General features: G+C 53.2%; 1 protein-coding gene across 4 annotated transcripts in view; it reads right to left on the bottom strand.

Annotated features, from left to right (window-relative positions):
* The window catches only part of KCNAB2 (potassium voltage-gated channel subfamily A regulatory beta subunit 2), a gene marked incomplete at its 5' end in the record, with an annotated part of 93,903 nt that overhangs the window by 38,677 nt on the left and 34,968 nt on the right, over nt 1–20,258 (bottom strand). For 3 of the 4 annotated variants that reach the window (XM_079946218.1, XM_079946216.1, XM_079946217.1), the window contains one exon: nt 14,026–14,154. In XM_079946218.1, coding sequence (XP_079802344.1) covers nt 14,026–14,102 — 77 coding nt within the window. Of the gene's footprint in view, nt 1–3,622; nt 3,841–14,025; nt 14,155–20,258 lie in introns of those variants that run through there. The other variant, XM_079946220.1, reaches the window with a different exon arrangement.

Genomic DNA, 20,258 nt, shown 5'->3' with positions numbered 1-20,258 from the left:
GAAAATCTGGAGGACACACCTTCCAGGGGAGGGAATAGAATGTGCAAGGACCCTGAGGATGCAATGAGCTTGCATGTTTGAGATATGGAAGGAAGGAAGGAAGGAAGGAAGGGCCGCGCATGGTGGGAACTTTGGGTTCATTCCCGATGCCATGGGTAGCGGACAAGGAACACACCTGAACCAGGCCCGGTATCCAGCTGGCACTGCCTGGGCCCAGGTCACAGCCTCTGGCCGGCCTGTGGCCACAGCTGCTGCCCTGTCTCAGGCCACATCTCCAGACCCTCCATCACTACAGTCAGGTGGACATGGGGAAGGGGAGCTTACAAAGGGACTGTGTAGATTTAAAAATTCAGTGCATTTTTTTTTTTTTTAAACAGCAAGAGTTGAGGACAGTTAAAAAAAAAAAATGGGAAAAGTTAACAAGAAAGCCTTTTCCTGCAGCTGCAGGCTCAGGTCGACTGATATGGTGTCTGTGCCCGAGGTACGTCGTCGCCTTGCTCCACGGAGCAGCACTTATCTGGAGGCTTTATCTTTTTTATATTAATATTTAAGACCAGGTTTAGCTGAGTCCCAGCCCAGCTGCTGCCGGGAACATTAACCGTGGAATGGCATCTATCTGGGATCTTTAATAACCCTTGGTCGTGGTTTCCGAGGCCCTCTTCCCAGTTAACCGAAACCCCTGGAGGCAGCAAGATGAAATCCACCAGATAAAGGGCGGGCCCTACAGGGGCGACATCTGGCCCATCAAATGCTAAAGGCTCAAGTGGTTTTCTTGTCAACTCTGCTCCTTGGGAAGCAGGTTTCCCCAGGGTGTTTCAGCCCCACAGTTGGTCCAGCATGTTTCAGATGGGACACAGACCTTTTCCTTGGGGTGTCAGGCAAATAAGAGATTTGTTCCAGTACTCACACCCCCCGGCTGTGTTCGGGTCCTGGGGCTGCCATGACAAAGTTCCACGAACTGGGGGGGGGCTTCAAGCAACAGAACCTGGCTCTCTCACAGCTCCAGGGGACAGAAGGCTGCAATCTGGGTGTGGGCAGGGCTGCGCTCTCTCTGAAGCCTCCAGGGGAGGATCCATCCTGGCCTCCGCCAGCTTCTGGTGGGCGTGGTTCCTTGGCTTGTGGCCGTATCCCTCCCACTGCTGCCTCCACCACCAAAGGGCCTCTTCCCTATGCGTCTTCACTGGGCCTTCTTACTAGGACACCAGGCGCTGGATTTAGGACCCACCCTATTCCGCTGTGAGCTCATCTTAAGTAGTTACATCTGCACAGAGCCTATTACCAAAGAGCTTCACATTCTGCGGTTCTGGGTAGATGAAATTTGCGGGGACAAAATTCACCCCAGTGCCCCCTCCATTACAAACGGTATCCACACCCGAGGGAGGTGAGGTCTCCCTGGGATGGGGGACGGGCTCCGGCCCCCCTGCCCCCCCCCCCGCCTCACCTCTACTTGCCTTCCTCGCTCTGGCCCTGGGCCTTTTCTCCTCACATGTGCCCCTGTCCCCTTGGACTGGAAAGTTCTTCTCCATGTCTTCAACTGGTCCTCCTTTCAGATGGCTGGGGTCTCAGCTGCCCCTGGTCTCCCTGACTCTCTTAGGCATTTACTTGCTTTTTCTCTGCCATCCCCCTGCAGGATGTAATGTCCAATGGGGTGGGGAGGGACCTTGTCTGTCCTGTTCCTGCAGCATCTGGCAAGCCTGTTGCCTGGAGCCAAGTAGATAGATCCTGAGTAAACATTTGCTGAATTAATGAAAAGTATCAATGACTTGCCAAAAAAAGAAAAAATGCAGGGACTTCCCTGGTGGTCCAGTGGTTAAGAATCCGCCTTCCAGTGCAGGGGGTGCAGGTTTGATCCCTGGTCGGGGAGCTCAGATCTCACACGCCTCAAGGCCAAAAAAATCAAAACATAAATCAGAAGCGATACCGTAACAAATTCAATAAAGACTTTAAAAAACGGTCCACATCAAAAAAATCTTAAAAAAAAAAGAAGAAAGAAAAAGAAAAAATGCAGACCCTCATCTCCTTCTTGAGAAATTTCCGTCAGAATCAGGAGATCCTTGAGGCCAAACTAGCTGACCCTTTGTCCTTCCTTTACAACTGGATTTATAATGCAAAGCCTTAAGAATCCTGCCATCTAATGGACTCAGGGCAGAAGTGCTTTATATCTTTAAATGACAACCTCATGCTGAAGATCCAAACACTTGTCCACAGGAGAAAATGTTACAGCAACAGGGCTGGTCTCTGTTCTTCTCTCCAGAGAACAGTCAGATAACCCCTGGGGCCTGCATTAGATGGAAACCAAATCAGATATAGGACACCCACTTAAATCTGGACTTGAGATAAACAATGAATAACTTCTGCTATTACGTCCCGATGATGGCATAAACTGGTTGTTTATTTGAAATTCAAATTTAACTGGGCGTTCTATATTTTTATTTGCTAAATCTGGCAACAGTACATAGACTAGGTGGGTGGGTGGGGTCCCTTCTGGCCAACTGGCTCTGGCCAGGACTTGTCCCTGGGAGGCACAGGAAGAAAGCCTCGTATATGTAACTTATCAACTCAAACGCCAGCTCTGGGGCTCCTCTGGCCACTTTCTGAGGCTTTCAGAGGAGAAAGTGGGCAGGTCAGAGCATTGTCCCAGATGCTGATTTCAGTGACAAGCGAGCTAAACAGAACGTCTTTCTGAGGTTCAGAAGAAACCCTCCAGGCCCGCATCTGAGAACACAGGGACACCTACTCCACAGCCTTTGCTGGTCACAGTTACAAGCGTAGTTGCAGCAACCAATTCAGAGGCCACTTCCCATGAGGACAGCCCAATTTAAGCACATCTTGGTCCCCAGGACCTCGCATGGGTTTCTGGTGCTGGGATGGATTTGTTGGTAGAGATGATGAATTGAGGGATTTCCCCTAATTTGTGTTTCGTCAACCCCTGATAATTAATGTGTCCCAATGACACGGCAAGAAGACAAATGACACAGTATGTTTACCCCTGCTGCAAAGTTTTTTCAAGAAACCATACTCTTTTCCCATGGAGGACACACCAAACGCAGCAGAGCTTATCTCTGGAGGAAAGGATATGCAGACTCTCATTTTCCTCTTTTATACGTTCCTATGCGGTCGGCATTCTTTTCTTTCTTTTTTTTTTTTTTTTTTTGCGGTACGCGGGCCTCTCACTATTGCAGCCTCTCCCGTTGCGGAGCTCGGGCTCCGGACGCGCAGGCTCAGCGGCCATGGCTCACGGGCCCAGCCGTTCCGCGGCATGTGGGATCTTCCCAGACTGGGGCATGAACCCGTGTCCCCTGCATCGGCAGGCGGGCTCCCAACCACTGCGCCACCAGGGAAGCCCCATTCTTTTCTTTTTGGCTGCGCCACACAGCACGTGGGATCTTAGTTCCCCGAAATGGGATGGAACCCGTGCCCCCTGCAGTGGAAGCGTGGAGTCTTAACCTCTGGACCGCCAGGGAAGTCCCACGGTCAGCATTCTTAAACCCCAAGGAGTTTGCCCCAGTTGACAGTGACGCCATTACCCCGTTTCCTGGGCTGCATCCCTCTCGCAGCCCCTGCCTCGGCCCCCTCCTTGGCCAGGGGACCTCCTCCTGTCCCCGCCCAGCCCAGCCCTTACCGGTACTTCATGCCGGTGCACCGGGCGGTGCAGCTGTCCAGGGAGAGGCCGTGCATGCGCAGGAAGCTCTCCATGTTCCTGGCCTGGGCTGCTGCCCACACTTCCCGCAGCTGCTGCAGCTCCAGCGTGCTGGCCTGGCGGACGGGGTGCAGGGCCCAGTCTGAGTGACACCTGCCGACCACACTCCTCAGGCTCTCGCTGTACGTCATGGACAACATGGTCCCACCCGGCCCAGGAGCTGCCGCTGTCCGGATGGGAAACGCCGAGTGGTGATGGGTTAGAGAGCATCCCGCCATCCCCGGTGCCCAGGCTGGACGCTGGCCCTGGGGCTGGGGCAGGGGCTGCGGCAGGGACACGTCCTCCAGATAGAGTGGCCACCAAGGGCTCTTGGCGCCTGGGGACAGGGCCCGGCCCCGGAATGTAAACACCTCTTGGCTTGAGATTCTTGGTCCTCAAAGCTGCACTGGCCGGGAACTCTGGCTGAGCCACCCCCTCTGCCCCTGCACCCATGAGGCAAGCACAGGCGAAGCTGCATTCCAGGTGGGAGATCCCCCCAAAAAATGCTCCAAATGCGAAGGGGGCAGGAGCATGCAGAGAGCCCGGCCCCCAGAGTGGAGGACTTCACGGCACCCCCTGGAGGGGTTCCCAGGGTAAAACCAATTACAGGGCCGTCCGGGGAAGCAGCATAAGCACACCTGTCGCTGAAGCAAACTCCAGTGTGATTTTGCCAGGGGACATCGCTCCCCCAGGAAGGCCCTATTTGTTGGTTCACAGCCTGGTAAAGGGAAATGTTATCCACATGTGCATTCTCTGCTTATAGAAAGCGCCATTGCACCGGCACAGTTCTTTGGGCTCCATGCTCAAAGCAATTGTGTCACAATCCACGAGTTTTTGCAATAGAAATACTGAGCGGATGCATTTAAGGAGGGAGTGAAGCGGCGGAGGGAACAGGTTTGGAAATTGCAAAGCTTAAATGTTAAGAACCATTGCTAAATCATCATCTGAAAGGATGATTACACTTGGAAACTAAAAACGTAAATGTCCATCAATAGGAAATGGGTTATGTAAATGACGGCTCATCCGTAGAATGGAAATTTATGCAGCCACGTGACGTGTCTCCACGTGGACTGATAGGCAATGAGTCCCAGGAGACAGCATCAAGAAAGGAAAGGAGAGGGGAACACGCGTGTGCACAGAATGCTGCCCTTGTGTCAATTCACGCACACACGTGAGTAGCTCAGTGAAGGGCCGGCATCACAGCTGTGCGTCCACATCCTGCAGTGGCTTTGACTGGGCAACACGGACACGGCCGCAGAGGGCAGGGCTGTTCTACAATCCAGGGGCTCCCCCGCCCCCCGCCCCGCACAGCTGACTAAGGGCCTCTGCCCCGGCCCAGATGCCTGCACCGTGTCCCCAGAATTGTCACCGTCACCGAGGTGAGATGCGTCTTTTCAGCTGGGGTCAGCTGGACCCTGGAGCCCAGCCCGAGAACTGGAGGAACCAGCATTGTCCCCACCTCTGCCCTAAGGGAAAACAAGTTCCATTATCCCTGGGAAGGGCTGGGCAGGCTGCCCTGGGGGCTGAGGCAGCTGCAGAGTCCCTAGGGCGGAGAGGGCATTGGGGTCGCCTGGGCTGGTCCTTCCTCAGGTGAGCTCTCCATTCCCAGTTCACATCCCCCTTTCTCCACGGCAGGTATCATCACCTGACAACGTGCTTCTGTCCTCTCTAGTCATCTTGTTTGGCGCATCTGACCCCGCTGAAGGTCAGGTCCAGGAGGGCAGGGACTTTTCCATCTACTTTCACTGCTGCACCCTCAGCTACCGAAGTAGTAACTGGATGTTTCCCTGGCTGTGCCGCCAGCACCTGGAGGGGCTGGGCTGGCCCCCTGACTCAGGCCAAGGCTTTCTGCAGGCTGCCTTCTCCTGGGCCAGGACTTGCATCACCATATCTCAGACCCACAGGGGGCCCAGAACCTCTAGCATCCCCCAAGGGTTTGGACTAAGGTCTCTGAGGGATGCTTTTGCAGGGCACGAAAATACCCACCTTCCAGGAGAATCATTCTGGGGCAGCAGAGGGGGCCCAGGCTCGGTGGGGGTGGGTGGGTTTGACCTTGGACATGGCACCATGGATGCCCACAGGTAGCAACGCCTACTCCCTCCCTCCCTCCTCCCCTCCAAGTGCACGCTGCCCACTACCCGTCAGGCAGATGCTTCAAAGGCGTCTGTGTGGCCTGTGTGGGGCAGAAGCAGGGCAGTCCTGGCTTCCCTGGGGGTCCGTGTTCAGAGAGAACAGCTGGGCAAGCAGCAGTTACAGGGGTGCTTCCTGAAGAGCAGGACCCACCTCAGACGTGATGGTTCCCAGCCAGGCCCAGCCAGGCTGAGATCAATAGCCATTAGAGCTTTCAAGACATGACCCGCAAAAAGCAATCCTGGTCTGGTCTGGCTCTGGAAATCTAGCCCCGGCCCCAGAGCTGCAATGACAGTGTGGCTGAGTGCCCTGCTTCTGGACACGGGCAGCCCCGTCCGGCGGGTGTGTCACCCACTCGGTGCAACCCAGGCAGGCACCTGGGCTGCTCCGAGCCTCAGTCTCCACGTCTGTGAAGTGGGATGAGCAGAGGCCTATTGTGCAGGCTGCCTCGGGCTGCACGGGACCCGCCTGGAAAACTGGACGGGGCTGGCCTCCCCGTGGGAGCATGCCACGTGTGGGAGGTGGCCAGCAACCACGAGGTGTGGACCCTGGCACCAGTTATGATACGTGGCATGAGGACAAAATACACAAAACGGGGTGGAGGGGACATGGGTGGGCAGGCGGGGGCCTCTCCAGAGGTCGCATGTGAACATGGGCCTGAGTGATTCGAGGGAGCCGTGTAGGGTGAAATGTGGGCGTTAACCACCGCCCCCGCTCTGGCGCAGACACGCGTCCCTAATGAGATGGGAGAAGTGGGTGCGGCCAGGACTTGGAGGGCGCCTCTCTGTGGGGCTGGAGTCCCTCCTGCCGGGGATCTCTCCTCATCTCGAGTTATAGCGGCCTTGGGAGGGGCCCCTGGGTGGGGCAGGGCCACCAGCCGCGTGGAGGGAGCCCAGAGCCTCCTGCTGGACGTGAGGGTCCTGGTGGCGCAGGGCAGGCTTGGGCCAGGGGACTCGTGGGAGGAGGGGTGGGCCATGGGCGAGCACAGTGGCCCCTGACCTAGGGTGGAGGGTGAGGACCTGACACCCACAAGGGGGTCTGTGACCGGAGGGCCGAGCACAGCGAGGAAGGGGCTGGGAGGTGTTCGTCCTCCTAAGGTCCTCGGGGGTGGGGGAGGAAGGACACAGAGGGACTCGACCGTCACCAATGCTGTCCAGCGGGAGAGGAGAGCGTAATAAGCCGGCTTCCTCTGCAGGCGAGCAGGGCTGGGTCCCTGGGTGAGGGGCCCCTCGAAGACTCCCCTTGTTGGGGCTCCTGCCTTGGCCACCTGGCTTCCCAGCGACCCCGACCGCTCGCTCCTCTTTGCCATCCTGCCCCCCCATCTCAGGAAAAATCAGCCCTCTTTAATAGCCATCACTAATTACAGAGCCTACAGGGCCCCCCGCTGTGCTGGGGCCTGCCTTTTGCAAATCTATTCCTGTGGACGGGGGTCTGGGGAATTCACGGGAATGAACCACGTAACATGGAAAAATGGAAAGAGACATTAACCTCATTAAGTCCACGGGAATCGCGACCTTGCTGAAGAGCCTTCCACCTGGAATGCCTGAACTGAGGTCTGTTTACTGAAAGCCACCAAAGCACGAGACATGGGATCCGGAAGGAATCCGGAAAGTCTCTTTGAAACGGCGACACGTGTCTCGACACCGGAGAAACCGGCCTAAGTTCCTAAAGCGGGAGCATGGAGGGCAGCGGCTCGAAATCATCCCAGAGCGCAGCTGGAAAAGGCACAGCATCGCGTCAGGGCAAAAACAAAATTATTTTTGCTCGCGAAGCATCAGCAAACCAAGGCCCAAAGAAGCAGCCCCCGGCTCTCTCAGGCCTGTGTTTCGAAACAGACCTTTCAGACAGCACCCAGCCTCCTGCTGCCGGCAGGAGGGGGGCAACTTGAAAATGCTGGATCTTAGCGGGGAACCCGACAGGGTACCAGCTGCAGCCCAGGTCTCCCTGGGCGGGAGAGCAGCGGGACTGGGAAGCGAGCAGGTTCAAGCAGCAGAACGCCCACCCTCCTCCCTCCCGTGGTTACCTAGGGCTGTGGCTTTTTTTTTTTTTTTTTTTTTGAGGTTTTCCGCTTTGAAAACACATAGAGGGTCTAATTTCTGACCAGCCAAACGCATCCCCGAAAGCTGTCCCTGTCATTTCTGTTCCCGGGATGCTTGTTCCCCAGCAGCATCCCCCCCAAAGAAGGTAGCTGCCACTTGCCTCCTGGGGCTGAAGGGGTGAAGGGACCACTCACCTGCCTCGCTGGCGTCTGCTGGTTAAAAGGGACACAGTCTAGTTTATTAGGGTTCACAAGACGTTTAAGGAGCTGGTGCAGCAGCTCTTTCATTAGGGAGTGTCACTGCAGAACGTCAGAAGCAATTGGTGAATAAGTCCCACAAGGGTCGGGTTTGGAGGCAGCGAGTCCATTAGTCCTATTAGGGCGTCTGCATCTCAGTGAAAGAGGCTGAATTATTCACGAGCGTGCCTCTTCCCCTAAAAGCCTGGGAAGTGCGGTTCCGCGGTGCAGCCGGGCAAGGCAGCCTCCTGCGTGCTGGCTGGGAGGGGGCGCCGGCTGGGGTCCTGCCATCCCCTCGGGCGCACACCCCCCGCCTCGAGACCTGACCCTGGGAACCGCAGGTGGAGAGACGCAGCCTGTGCTTTCCGGTATTTGAGGACGCGGGACCCAGGCTTGCGGCTGCCGTCCCACCTTGTTCTTAGCTGTCTGCAAGCAGGGGAGCCCGGGGCCCCACGGCACGTGACCACCGCCCACAGTGAAGGGGTTGAGGTCTGGCAAGACGCACCCTCAGCACACGCAGACGGACGCCCCACCTCCCTTCCACCGGGACGTGCCCCAGATTGTACGTCCTACACTGCCAGGACCTATAAATGGCTGGAAGGTTCCTGCGGTTTGCTATTTGGACAGCACACTGCTTCCCTCTCCAGGCGGGGGCGTGGAGACCCTCCCTCCCAGACCTGACCTGAGGTTTGGAAAACGCTTTGAGGCTGAGCCCTGGGGTGATGTTATGCTGAGCCCCCGTTCCGGGTTCATGACCGCAGGGGCCCTTCATGTTATACTAGGATCCCCCCAAAGTCTCAGCGTGACACTATCCTCTAGCTGAGAAACCGTGCCGGTGCCTGTGGGATTCTGAGCTGATTACCCCATGACAAACCTGCTAACGGGGATGGCTACAAGGGGTGGGGGGATCACTTCACCAGATCCGGAGTAGAAAGAAATGGGAGGCCAGGGGAGGGCATGGAACCGGAGGTGACTGGCGGTGGGCGATGATCTGGAAAGGCCTTCGTGATGGACTTGGGATGGTTTTTCTTTTCTTTGTAAAAAAAATTATTTATTTTGGCTGCACCACACACCTTGCAGGGTCTTAGTTCCCCGACCAGGGATCGAACCTATGCCTCCTGAAGTGGAAGCACAGAGTCCTACCCACGGGGCCACCAGGGAATTCCCTGGGATGGTTTTTCTTAAAGCCTGAAGCCCACTGTCAGGTTCCATGTCACGTGTCACCCACTGGCTGGAAGTGGCCGTAGTGGGCCTCATTGCTGGGTGGCGGTCATCAGCCTGACGTGCTTGGAAGGAGGCTCATCTCCTTCCCCCGGGGCACCGTTCTCCTCTCATCACGTTGTCCCTCTCAGCGCCTGCACCTCAGACACCAAGCCCCGTGGACGTGGCTCCTGGGACCCTTCACTCTCTTCCTGTGGCTCCTGTGGTTCAGCCCTTCTCCATCTCTCCTGCCTCCTCGTCCAGCCTCTCCATCCCCCGTCTCACTTCCTGCTACCCGGCTTCCTTCCTGCAGCAGAGCCCCGCCCCCTGCCCTGCTCTAACACCTTCGATGGCTCCCCAGTGCCCACTGAATGCAGTCCAGGCTCCTCTGCTTGGCATTCCTGGCCCTCTCTCCTCAGACTCCCAGCTGCCTCTACAGTCTGGCCTCTGTTTACTCTCCATCCTGTCCTGTCCCTGATGGCCCAGATGGTGTGACCGCTACTTCCTGTCCTCAGGGCGCCTCTCTGAGCTGTGCTCAGGCTGTCGCATCTACTGGAATGTTCTTCCTGGTTCTGTTGAATTCTGTCCAGTCTTCAAGGTCCAGCCCAAAGGCTCTATGAAGCCTTCCCTGACTCTCAGCTGGCTGTGACCCCTCCCTCCTCGGAACGCCACCAACTCTCTGGACTCTCCCATGACCCACTATTTTTTTTTTAATTTATTTTATTTTTGGCTGTATTGGGTCTCCGTTGTTGCGAGCAGGCTTTCTCTAGTTTTGGAGAGCGGGGGCTACTCTTCGTTGCGGTGTGCGGGCTTCTCATTGTCGTGGCTTCTCTTGTCACACAGCATGGGCTCTAGGCGTGCGGGCTTCAGTAGTTGTGGCACGTGGGCTCAGTAGTTGTGGCTCGTGGGCTCTAGAGCACAGGTTCAGTAGTTGTGGCGCACAGGCTTCATCGCTCCGCGGCATGTGGGATCTTCCTGGACCAGGGCTTGAACCCATGTCCCCTGCATTGGCAGGCGGATTTTTAACCACTGTGCCATCAGGGAAGCCCCCCATGACCCACTTTGCCTCCTAGATACTGTTAGAATGATTTGGGTTCGGAGTAGATGGCACTACCGTGGCCGGTCCTTTCCCCCCCTCTCTGCATCACGTGACCATGAATCCTCCCATGGGTCGGGGGGGGAGTATATTTTCCCCTTGACATTGGGCTTGGTCATGAGAATGCTTTGGCCAAAAGAATGAGCAGAAGTGACTGTACCAATTCTAACCGTCGGCCTTCAGAGACAGTTGTGTTTCTCTGTTTTCTCTGGCACTTGTGCCGTGAGAAGAGGCCTGGGATGGCCCCTGGTTAGGAAGGACGGAGAGATGGTGAACACCAGTGTCCAGCCTGCAGCTCAGACACCAACTCAGCTAAGCCCAGCCTAGACGAACTGACTCCAGTCAACCCACAGACATATGAGCAAGGAATCAATGCTTATTGTTGCTGCCCCTGAGACTTGGGGTAGTTTGTTATGCGGCCCACTGTGTAAAAGCTGACAGGTACAGGGTCTTCCCTCCCTTACCCGTCTGTGAGCTGCTCGAGGGCGGGGCCCTGGACACCTTTGCCCTGTTGGAGGAGGGGGTGCCACCCTGCTGGCTGACTTAAATAACCATCCAAGAGCCGTGCCAGTACCTGGGTGACGAGGACCCCCCATTGGGAGTGGCACCCAGTTTGCTGAACACAGACCCCACCCCCTTAGAGGTCATCACCAGAGGCCCCACAAAAGATGCCGAGTGTCTGTGGGAAGTAACCATGCTGCAGCCCCAAAAGGCAGGACAGCCAGAGCCTGTGGCATTGAACGTGGAGCTGAGAGCCTGGGGGTGGGTGGTCTTCAGACCTGGAGATTCAGTTCTCCAGCAGGGCCTGTCCACGGGGCAAGAAGACCTCATGGGGACCGGACGCTCAGCCAGAGGGGTCGCAGAGCATAGACCACAGGGTGGATCCAGGGGGTCCAGGGGGCCAGCAAGGGGCGTGGAGCACACGTTCACTTCGACGCGACTTACTTGGCACCTCTTACAGGACCAGCGCTTTCAGCCGGCTGGCCTGTTCCGGGGATTCTTCTGCCTGCATGTCTCAGCTCACTCCTTTCCTTCCAGGAGTGAGGCAGGCCCAGGACCTCTGAGGATGCGGCTCAAGTGCACGTTTGGTTTCAAGGATTCAGTTTGAATCCTTGTGGACGGATGGCACGCATTCATTCCGGCATATTGTGTCATACACACACACACATACACACACATACACACACATACACACATACATATGTATATGATGATAAACACTTCATTCAGTAAGCATTTCAAGCTCAGACCTAACTATTTCAAGCAAGACCTTATCTAGCAAAAATTCCAGTAGAATCAAAGATTCGCTCGCCCCTTTAGAGATCTTGGTAAGGGGTGAGACCTCATGGGAGGCACTGAAGCAGTAGCAAAGTTAGCCTGAGGACCCAGGCCCACGGTCATGCTCGGAGGTGCCAAGGCTGTGGGAAGGATAAAGCCACATGGAAATCCAGCGCCGACCCCAGCACCCACCGCCCGAGCGAGGTCCCTGGTGCATCGGCGATAACGGCCCCACAGCTCTGTCACCGCTGTGGGTGCACATGCCGGGGACCCAGTTCTGGACGGAGAGACCTCCCAGGCCTGGAGGCCGAGACGCACAACAGACACCAGGGCCCTGCCCCCATGAGCCATTCCGAGTGTCCAGCCCCAAGGCTGGCCGAGCTGCCCTGAGGGTTCCGTAAGCCTGGCGTGTTCTCGATGGAGGAAAATGTCAACGTAAATTCCCAGAGTTAGAGATTTTCAAGAGCATGCGTGTCTGTGGTGCACGCCCTACCCCTACAGGTTAGGAAGAGAGGGAGGAAGGGACCCGCCTGGGGAGCTTTTGCTGATGGACGTGCCTCGGGCTGGACCTCTGGGCGTCGTGTCCCTCTGGTGACAGACTCTCCCCCAGTGGACACACTGTGTTGATTTCCAACAGGAAGTGCATCAGAAAGACGCCAGTGCATCCGTCCCGACCCTGGCCTGGGTCCTATCGCAGCCGCACACCCCAGAGGGCTCCGTAGGCTACAGATCAGCTCAAGTTCAGGGAAAAGAGGAGAACACTGGGCCTGGAGCATCGTTTCTCACTCTGATCACCTAAGAAGCACAAAGTTGGGATGACAGGAAAGCACTCGACCTGCTGTCTGAGGGGTGAGCTTTGAAAGGCGATCTGGCGAGAGCTCAGCTCAAATCAAAGCAAATTCTAGACGACGAGCCCACACAACGAGCCTGACTTCACGTCTTTCATCACTATGCCGTGTCGTGGCACCGAGAAGAGGACCAGAGCCTGGATCTTACGGGGGAGTTTTCATGCCTGAGAAATCACCAGCACACCCGGCCTGGACGGCACGGCTCTCCCACCCGCTGCCCTGCTTGCCGGTTGTAGGGAAAACGGAGGGCTCGTTACCTGTAAAACTGGAGCTGTCTTTTGGGGCTCCCATACCGAGTACTGCGGACAGCAATGGAGGAGAGAGAAGGAAACAGGGAGAGAAGAGAGAGAAGCCACAGTTGGCATCAACCACGCACAAGGAGGTGCCAGCCCGGGAAGCATCTCTGACGCCCGGCAGCCCCAGCCCCACCCCGCCCTCGCGGGGCTGTCGGAGGATGTGCCTGGGTACCAAGTCTCGGTGACAGCGCCACCCAGTGGCACAGGGAGGTGGAGGCCCGTTTGTTTGGGTGCCGGGCTCCTCTGTGCCTGGCCTCGGTTTGGGTTTCTTTTTTTTCTGGCCACGTGGCACGCGCGCGCGCAGGCATGTGGCATCTTAGCTCCCCCGCCAGGGATTGAACCCGCACCCCCTACAGTGGAAGGGCAGAGTCTTAACCACTGGACCGCCAGGGAAGTCCCTCTGTTTGGGTTTTCATGAAACATGCTTTTTCAGACCAACGGTTGAAAACCTTCAAACCCAGGAATGCCCATCACCCAACACGCTGGGAAGTCTGCACGTGACCATGGGGTTCTTTGTAGGACCTGGATGCAGGAGGGACGCCCCCATTCCCTGTGGTTTCCATGGACGCGCGCTGCGGCTCAGGCCCTCACAGTTATCTGAAGGTCCAGTGGCTCAAGGACTGGCGGGCCCCAGGGTTCCACTTGCGCCCAGTCCTCCGTGACAGTGATGCCAGCGGCTCCCACCCCGCGCCTTCCCCATGCCCTCCCTGTGGTTCAACCTGGGCTATTTTCCAAACAGAAAGACCCAGGGCTGGATCTGGAAGCGGGCTCCACAAATAGGTCAAGGGGGCCCGGCGAGCACCCGGCTGCCCCCACCCTCCACGGGCTCCACTCAGGGCTGTAAGGCTTGGAGCCTTGCTCAGGGTGTCAGGGGAGCTGGTGGGACCACAGGGGCCCCAGGACCTGCAGTGTGTGTGAGATGAGAGAGATGGAAACCGGGAAGGGCCTCTGTTACCTCCCACGGAATATTTCAGAAGAGTCAGGGACAAGGCAGGGGTCTAATCCTGGCTCCATCCCACCTGGAAAACCTTGGTCTTTTTCTTTCCCATTTTGGTCTTAAAAGCCTCCTATCCTTGGAGAAAATGCTGGCTGCGTGCACCTGACAGCCCTGTGGGCTCACTCGGCCCCTTCCTCGGGGCCGAGGGGAGGAGACTGGCCTGCGGACCTCCTCAGAGGCAGCACTGACCCTGGGAGGGCCTGGTGGGGTGGCACGGGGGCGTCACCTGTAGATCATGCCCGGGGAGCCGGTCTGTCGCAGGGAAAGCCGAGCTGGGGACCCCGTGGTCGATTCCGGATACATGGAGCTGGCCTCACTCGTCCCGACCCACTCCCTTCTTCAAGGAGGGAAGATCCTGGAGGGAGAGCAAAGAAGGAGGGGAGGCGGTTAAAAAAAGACCAGTCAGTGTGGCCAGGATGCTCTGTGATCCCGAAGGCCTGGTTCCTTGAGCATCTGCACGTCCCTCATCAGACAGACAGACAGACAGGCCCACGGGCGTTCGGGTGAGGCTGAGGGTCGAGTCCGTGACTGGGAAGGATTTCTACCCCTTCTTTCCAAGCCCCCACTCCGCCCCTCCCTGACTGCTTTTCTGAGGTTCTGGGAGCACTTTCTCGTTGCCCAAGCTATGCAGAAATGGTGGTTGCAGAGGGAGTCTGTGGACTTGGGAATCTGGGCTGTCTTCCCCAGGCCAGGAAGTGGTACCATGGTCACCCAGGGTCATCCTGGATGCCTCACCTCCCTGATCCCTGACTCCTGCCCTGAAGCACCCCCTGGGCGAGTGAGGGACACAGACGGGAAACCAGGACCACAGAGGGGAGGGTGCGCGGAGTGCCAGGCCTTGTGCGCTAGGAGCAGAGCTGTCCCCAAGGCCAGTCCAGATGCTGGTCCAGAGGCCCTGGGGAAGGTAGGGTGCGTGATGTCCTCACACAGGCTAATGGGATGGGCAACAGGCAGCCAAGGGCAGGCCGGGATGCACGTGCCCTTTCCCGGGGGTGCGGCCCACCCCCACCCCTCGCCCTCGTCTCTGGCTTTCCCTCAACCCCCAGCTCGGGCACTTAGGGATGCTTAATGTCCAGAATTCCGAATCGCAGACTTAATCTGCCTGAGTCCCCAGGTGACGCCCGTGTTGCTTGTCCAGGGAACACACTTTGAGGACCCTTGGCCTAAAGCCGAGCTCCGGGACTAGAAGTCGGCAAACTACTGCCAGCGGCCAAAATTTTCTGTAAATGAGGTTTTATTGGAGGTTTTACCTCCACGCCCATGTGTTTATGAATTGCCCACTTGTGCTACCATGATGGGGTGGGTCATTGCAATGGAGACCATCTGGCCTGCGAAGCCTAAAATATTTACTACCTGTCCCTTTAAAGGAAAAGTCGGCCAACCCCTGTTCTAGGCCATTCTCTCCCCCACTCTCCAGGATGACACGACCCAGCACCTCTCTCCTGAAATCACGAACACTTCCTTTCCCGTGTTACCCATAGCTCTCGACCTGATGCTTCCTATTTCACTAGCATCAGACCCATCCCCCAGCATCAGCACAAGGAACATTCTGCTTCCCTCCTGGCCACGCCCACGGCACCCACACCCTCTGCCTCGCCCCCATTCAAGGGCATCCTGCAACAGCACTCTCGCCCACCAGTCCTTCCTTCTTTATGCGGCAGAACCATCTGCACACAATCAATTACTACTTCCTCTATCTTGGGACTTCCCTGGCGGTCCAGTGGTTAAGACTCCGCACTTCCACTGCAGGGGCACAGGTTCGATCCCTGGTCGGGGAACTAAGATCCTGCATGCCACGTGGTGTGGCCAAACCCCCCCCGGCAAAACGACTTCTCCAGATGGAAGGAAAGATGGTGGAGGAGAAGGACATGTGCTCACTCTCTCTTGCAAGAGCACCGGAATCACAAGTAACTGCTGAACAATCATCAACAGGAAGACACTGGAACTCACCAAAAGATGCCCCACATCCAAAGACAAAGGAGAAACCACAATGAGACGGTAGCAGGGGTGCAATCACAATAAAGTCAAATCCCATAACCGCTGGGTGGGTGACTCACAAACTGGACAACACTTATACTACGAAGTCCACCTACTGGAGTGAAGGTTCTGAGCCCCATGTCAGGCTTCCCGACCTGGGGGTCTGGCAACGGAGGAGGAATTCCTAGAGAATCAGACTTTGAAGGCTAACGAGATTTGACTGCAGGACTTTGACAGGACTGGGGGAAACAGAGACACCACTCTTGGACGACACACAGACAAAGTAGTGTGTGCATCGGGACCCAGGGAAAGGAGCAGTGACCCCATAGGAGGCTGAAGCAGACCTACCAGCTAGTGTTGGAGGGTCTCCTGCAGAGGTGGGGGTGGTGGTTGTGGCTCACCGCGGGTACAAGGACACTGGCAGCAGAAGTTCTGGGAAGTACTCCTTGGTGTGAGCCCTCCCAGAGTCTGCCATTAGCCCCAACAAAAAGACTGCAGACACCAGGGCTGGGTCGCCTCAGGCCAAATAACCAACAGGGAGGGAACTCAGCCCCACCCATTAGCACAGAAGCAGATTAAAGTTTTACTGAGCTCTGCGCACCAGAGCAACAGCCAGCTCTAGCCACCACCAGTCCCTCCCATCAGGAAACTTGCACAAGCCTCTTAGGTAGCCTCATCCACCAGAGGGCAGACAGCAGAAGCAAGAAGAACTACAACACTGCAGCCTGCGGAACGAAAACCCCAAACTGAGAAAGATAGACAAAATGAAAAGGCAGAGGACTATGTACCAGATGAAGGAACAAGATAAAGCCCCAGAAAAACAACTAAATGAAGTGGAGATAGGCAGCCTTCCAGAAAAGAATTCACAATAATGATAGTAAAGATGATCCAGGACCTTGGAAAAAGAATGGACGCAAAGATCTAGAAGATGCAAGAAATGTTTAACAAAGACCTAGAAGAATTAAAGAACAACAAACACCTAGAAAAATTAAAGAACAAACAAACAGGAATGAACAACACAGTAACGGAAATGAAAAATACACCAGAAGGAATCAATAGTAGAATAACTGAGGCAGAAGAACGGATAAGTGACCTGGAAGACAGAATGGTGGAAATCACTGCCACAAAAAAGGATAAAGAAAAAAGAATGAAAATAAATGAAGACAGCCTAAGAGACCTCTGGGACAACATTAAATGCATGAACATTCACATTATAGGGGTCCCAGAAGGAGAAGAGAGAGAGAAAAGAACTGAGAAAATATGTGAAGAGATTATAGTCGAAAACTTCCCTAACATGGGAAAGGAAATAGCCGCCCAAGTCCAGGAAGCACAGAGAGTCCCAGGCAGGATAAAGCCAAGGAGAAACACGCCGAGACACATAGTAACCAAACTGACGAAAATTAAAGACAAAGGAAAATTATTAAAAGCAACAAGGGAAAAACGACAAATAACATACAAGGGAACTCCCATAAGGTTAACAGCTGATTTCTCAGCAGAAACTCTACAAGCCAGAAGGGAGTGGCACGATATATGTAAAGTGATGAAAGGGAAGAACCTACAACCAAGAATACTCTACCCAGCAAGGATCTCATTCATATTCGACAGAGAAATCAAAAGTTTTACAGACAAGCAAAAGTTAAGAGAATTCAGCACCACCAAACCAGCTGTACAACAAATGCTTAAGGAACTTCTCTAAGTGGGAAACACAAGAGAACAAAAGGACCTACAAAACCAAACCCAAAATAATTAAGATAATGGTAATAGGAACATACATATTGATAATTACCTTAAATGTAAATGGATTAAATGCTCCAAGCAAAAGACACAGACTGGCTGAATGGATACAAAAACAAGACCCATACATATGCTGTCTACAAGAGACCCACTTCAGACCTAGGGACACATACAGACTGAAAGTGAGGGGATGGAAAAAGATATTTCATGCAAATGGAAATCAAAAGAAAGCTGGAAGGGCTTCCCTGGTGGTGTAATGGTTAAGAATTCACCTGCCAATGCAGGGGACAGGGGTTCAAGCCCTGGTCTGGGAAGATCCCACATGCCGTGGAGCAGCTAAGCCTGTGTGCCACAACTACTGAGCCCACGAGCCACAACTACTGAGCCTGCAAGCCACAACTACTGAGCCCACATGCCACAACTACTGAAGCCTGCACACATGAGCCTGCGCTGCACAAGAGAAGCCACTGCAACGAGAAGCCCACGCACTGCAATGAAGAGTAGCCCCTACTCGCCGCAACTAGAGAAAGTCCGCACGCAGCAACAAAGACCCAATGCAGCCAAAAATAAATAAATAAATAAATAACTTTATTAAAAAGAAAAGAAAGCTGGAGTAGCAATTCTCATATCAGACAAAACAGACTTTAAAATAAAGACTATTACAAAAAACCAAGAAGGATACTACATAATGATCAAGGGATCAATCCAAGAAGAAGATATAACAATTGTAAATATTTATGCACCCAATATAGGAGCACCTCAATACTTAAGGCAAATGCTAACAGCCATAAAAGGGGAAATCGACAGTAACACAATCATAGTAGGGGACTTTAACACCTCACTTTCACCAATGGACAGATTGTCCAAAATGAAAACAAATAAGGAAACACAAGCTTTAAATGACACATTAAACAAGATGGACTTAATTGATATTTATAGGACATTCCATCTAAAAACAACAGAATACACTTTCTTCTCAAGTATTCATGGAACATTCTCCAGGATAGACCATATCTTGGGTCACAAATCAAGCCTTGGTAAATTTAAGAAAATTGAAATTGTATCCAGTATCTTTTCTGACCACAATGCTATGAGACTAGATATCAATTACAGGAAAAAAACTGTAAACAATACAAACAGATGGAGGCTAAACAATAAGCTACTAAATAACCAAGAGATCACTGAAGAAATCAAAGAGAAAATCAAAAAATACCTAGAAACAAATGAAAATGAAAACACGAAGACCCAAAACCTGTGGGATGCAGCATAAGCAGTTCAAGAGGGAAGTTTATAGCAATACAATCCTACCTCAGGAAACAAGAAAAATCTCAAATAAACAACCTAACCTTACACCTAAAGCAATTAGGGAAAGAAGAACAAAAAAACCCCAAAGTTAGCAGAAGGAAAGAAATCATAAAGATCAGATCAGAAATAAATGAAAAAGAAATGAAGGAAACAATAGCAAAGATCAATAAAAGTAAAAGCTGGTTCTTTGAGAAGAAAAACAAAATTGATAAACCATTAGCCAGACTCATCAAGAAAAAACGTGAGAAGACTCAAATCAACAGAATTAGAAATGAAAAAGGAGAAGTAACAACTGACACTGCAGAAATAGAAAGGATCATGAGAGATTACTACAAGCAACTATATGCCAATAAAATGGACAACCTGGAAGAAATGGACAAATACTTAGAAAAACACAACCTTCCAAGACTGAACCTGGAAAAAATAGAAAATATAAACAGACCAATCACTAGTAATGAAATTGAAACTGTGATTAAGAATCTTCCAACAAACAAAAGCCCAGGACCAGATGGCTTCACAGGCAAATTCTATCAAACATTTAGAGAAGAGCTAACACCCAACCTTCTCAAACTCTTCCAAAATATAGCAGAGGTAGGAACACTCCTAAACTCATTCTATGAGGCCACCATCACCCTGATACAAAACCCAGACAAAGATGTCACAAAAAAAGAAAACTACAGGCCAGTATCTCTGATGAACAGAGATGCAAAAATCCTCAACAAAATACTAGGAAACAGAATCCAACAGCACATTAAAAGGATCATACACCATGGTCAAGTGGGGTTTACCCCAGGGATGCAAGGATTGTTCAATATATGCAAATCAATGAATGTGATACACCATATTAACAAATTGAAGGATTAAAAACCATATGATAATCTCAATAGATGCAGAAAAAGCTTTTCACAAACTTCAACACCCATTTATGATTAAAAACTTTCCAGAAAGTAGGCATAGAGGGAACCTACCTCAACATAATAAAGCCCATATATGACAAACCCACAGCCAACGTCATTCTCAATGGTGAAAAACTGAAACCATTTCTTCTAAGATCAGGAACAAGACAAGGTTGCCCACCCTCACCACTATTATTCAACATAGTTTTGGAAGTTTTAGCCATAGCAGTCAGAGAAGAAAAAGAAATAAAAGGAATCCAAATTGGAAAAGAGGAAGTAAAACTGTCACTGTTTGCAGATGACATGATACTATACATAGTAAATCCTAAAGGTGCCACCAGAAAACTACTAGAGCTAATCAATGAATTTGGTAGAGTAGCAGGATACAAAATTAATGCACAGAAATCTCTTGCATTCCTATACACTAACAATGAAAGATCAGAAGGTAAATTAAGGAAACAATCCTATTCACCATTGCAACAAAAAGAATAAAATACCTAGGAATAACCCTACCTAAGGAGGTAAAAGACCTGTACTCAGAAAACTA

This window comes from Stenella coeruleoalba, assembly GCF_951394435.1.
Source record: "Stenella coeruleoalba genome assembly, chromosome: 1".
Lineage (NCBI taxonomy): Eukaryota > Metazoa > Chordata > Mammalia > Artiodactyla > Delphinidae > Stenella > Stenella coeruleoalba.
This window is presented reverse-complemented; position numbering and strand designations above follow the sequence as displayed.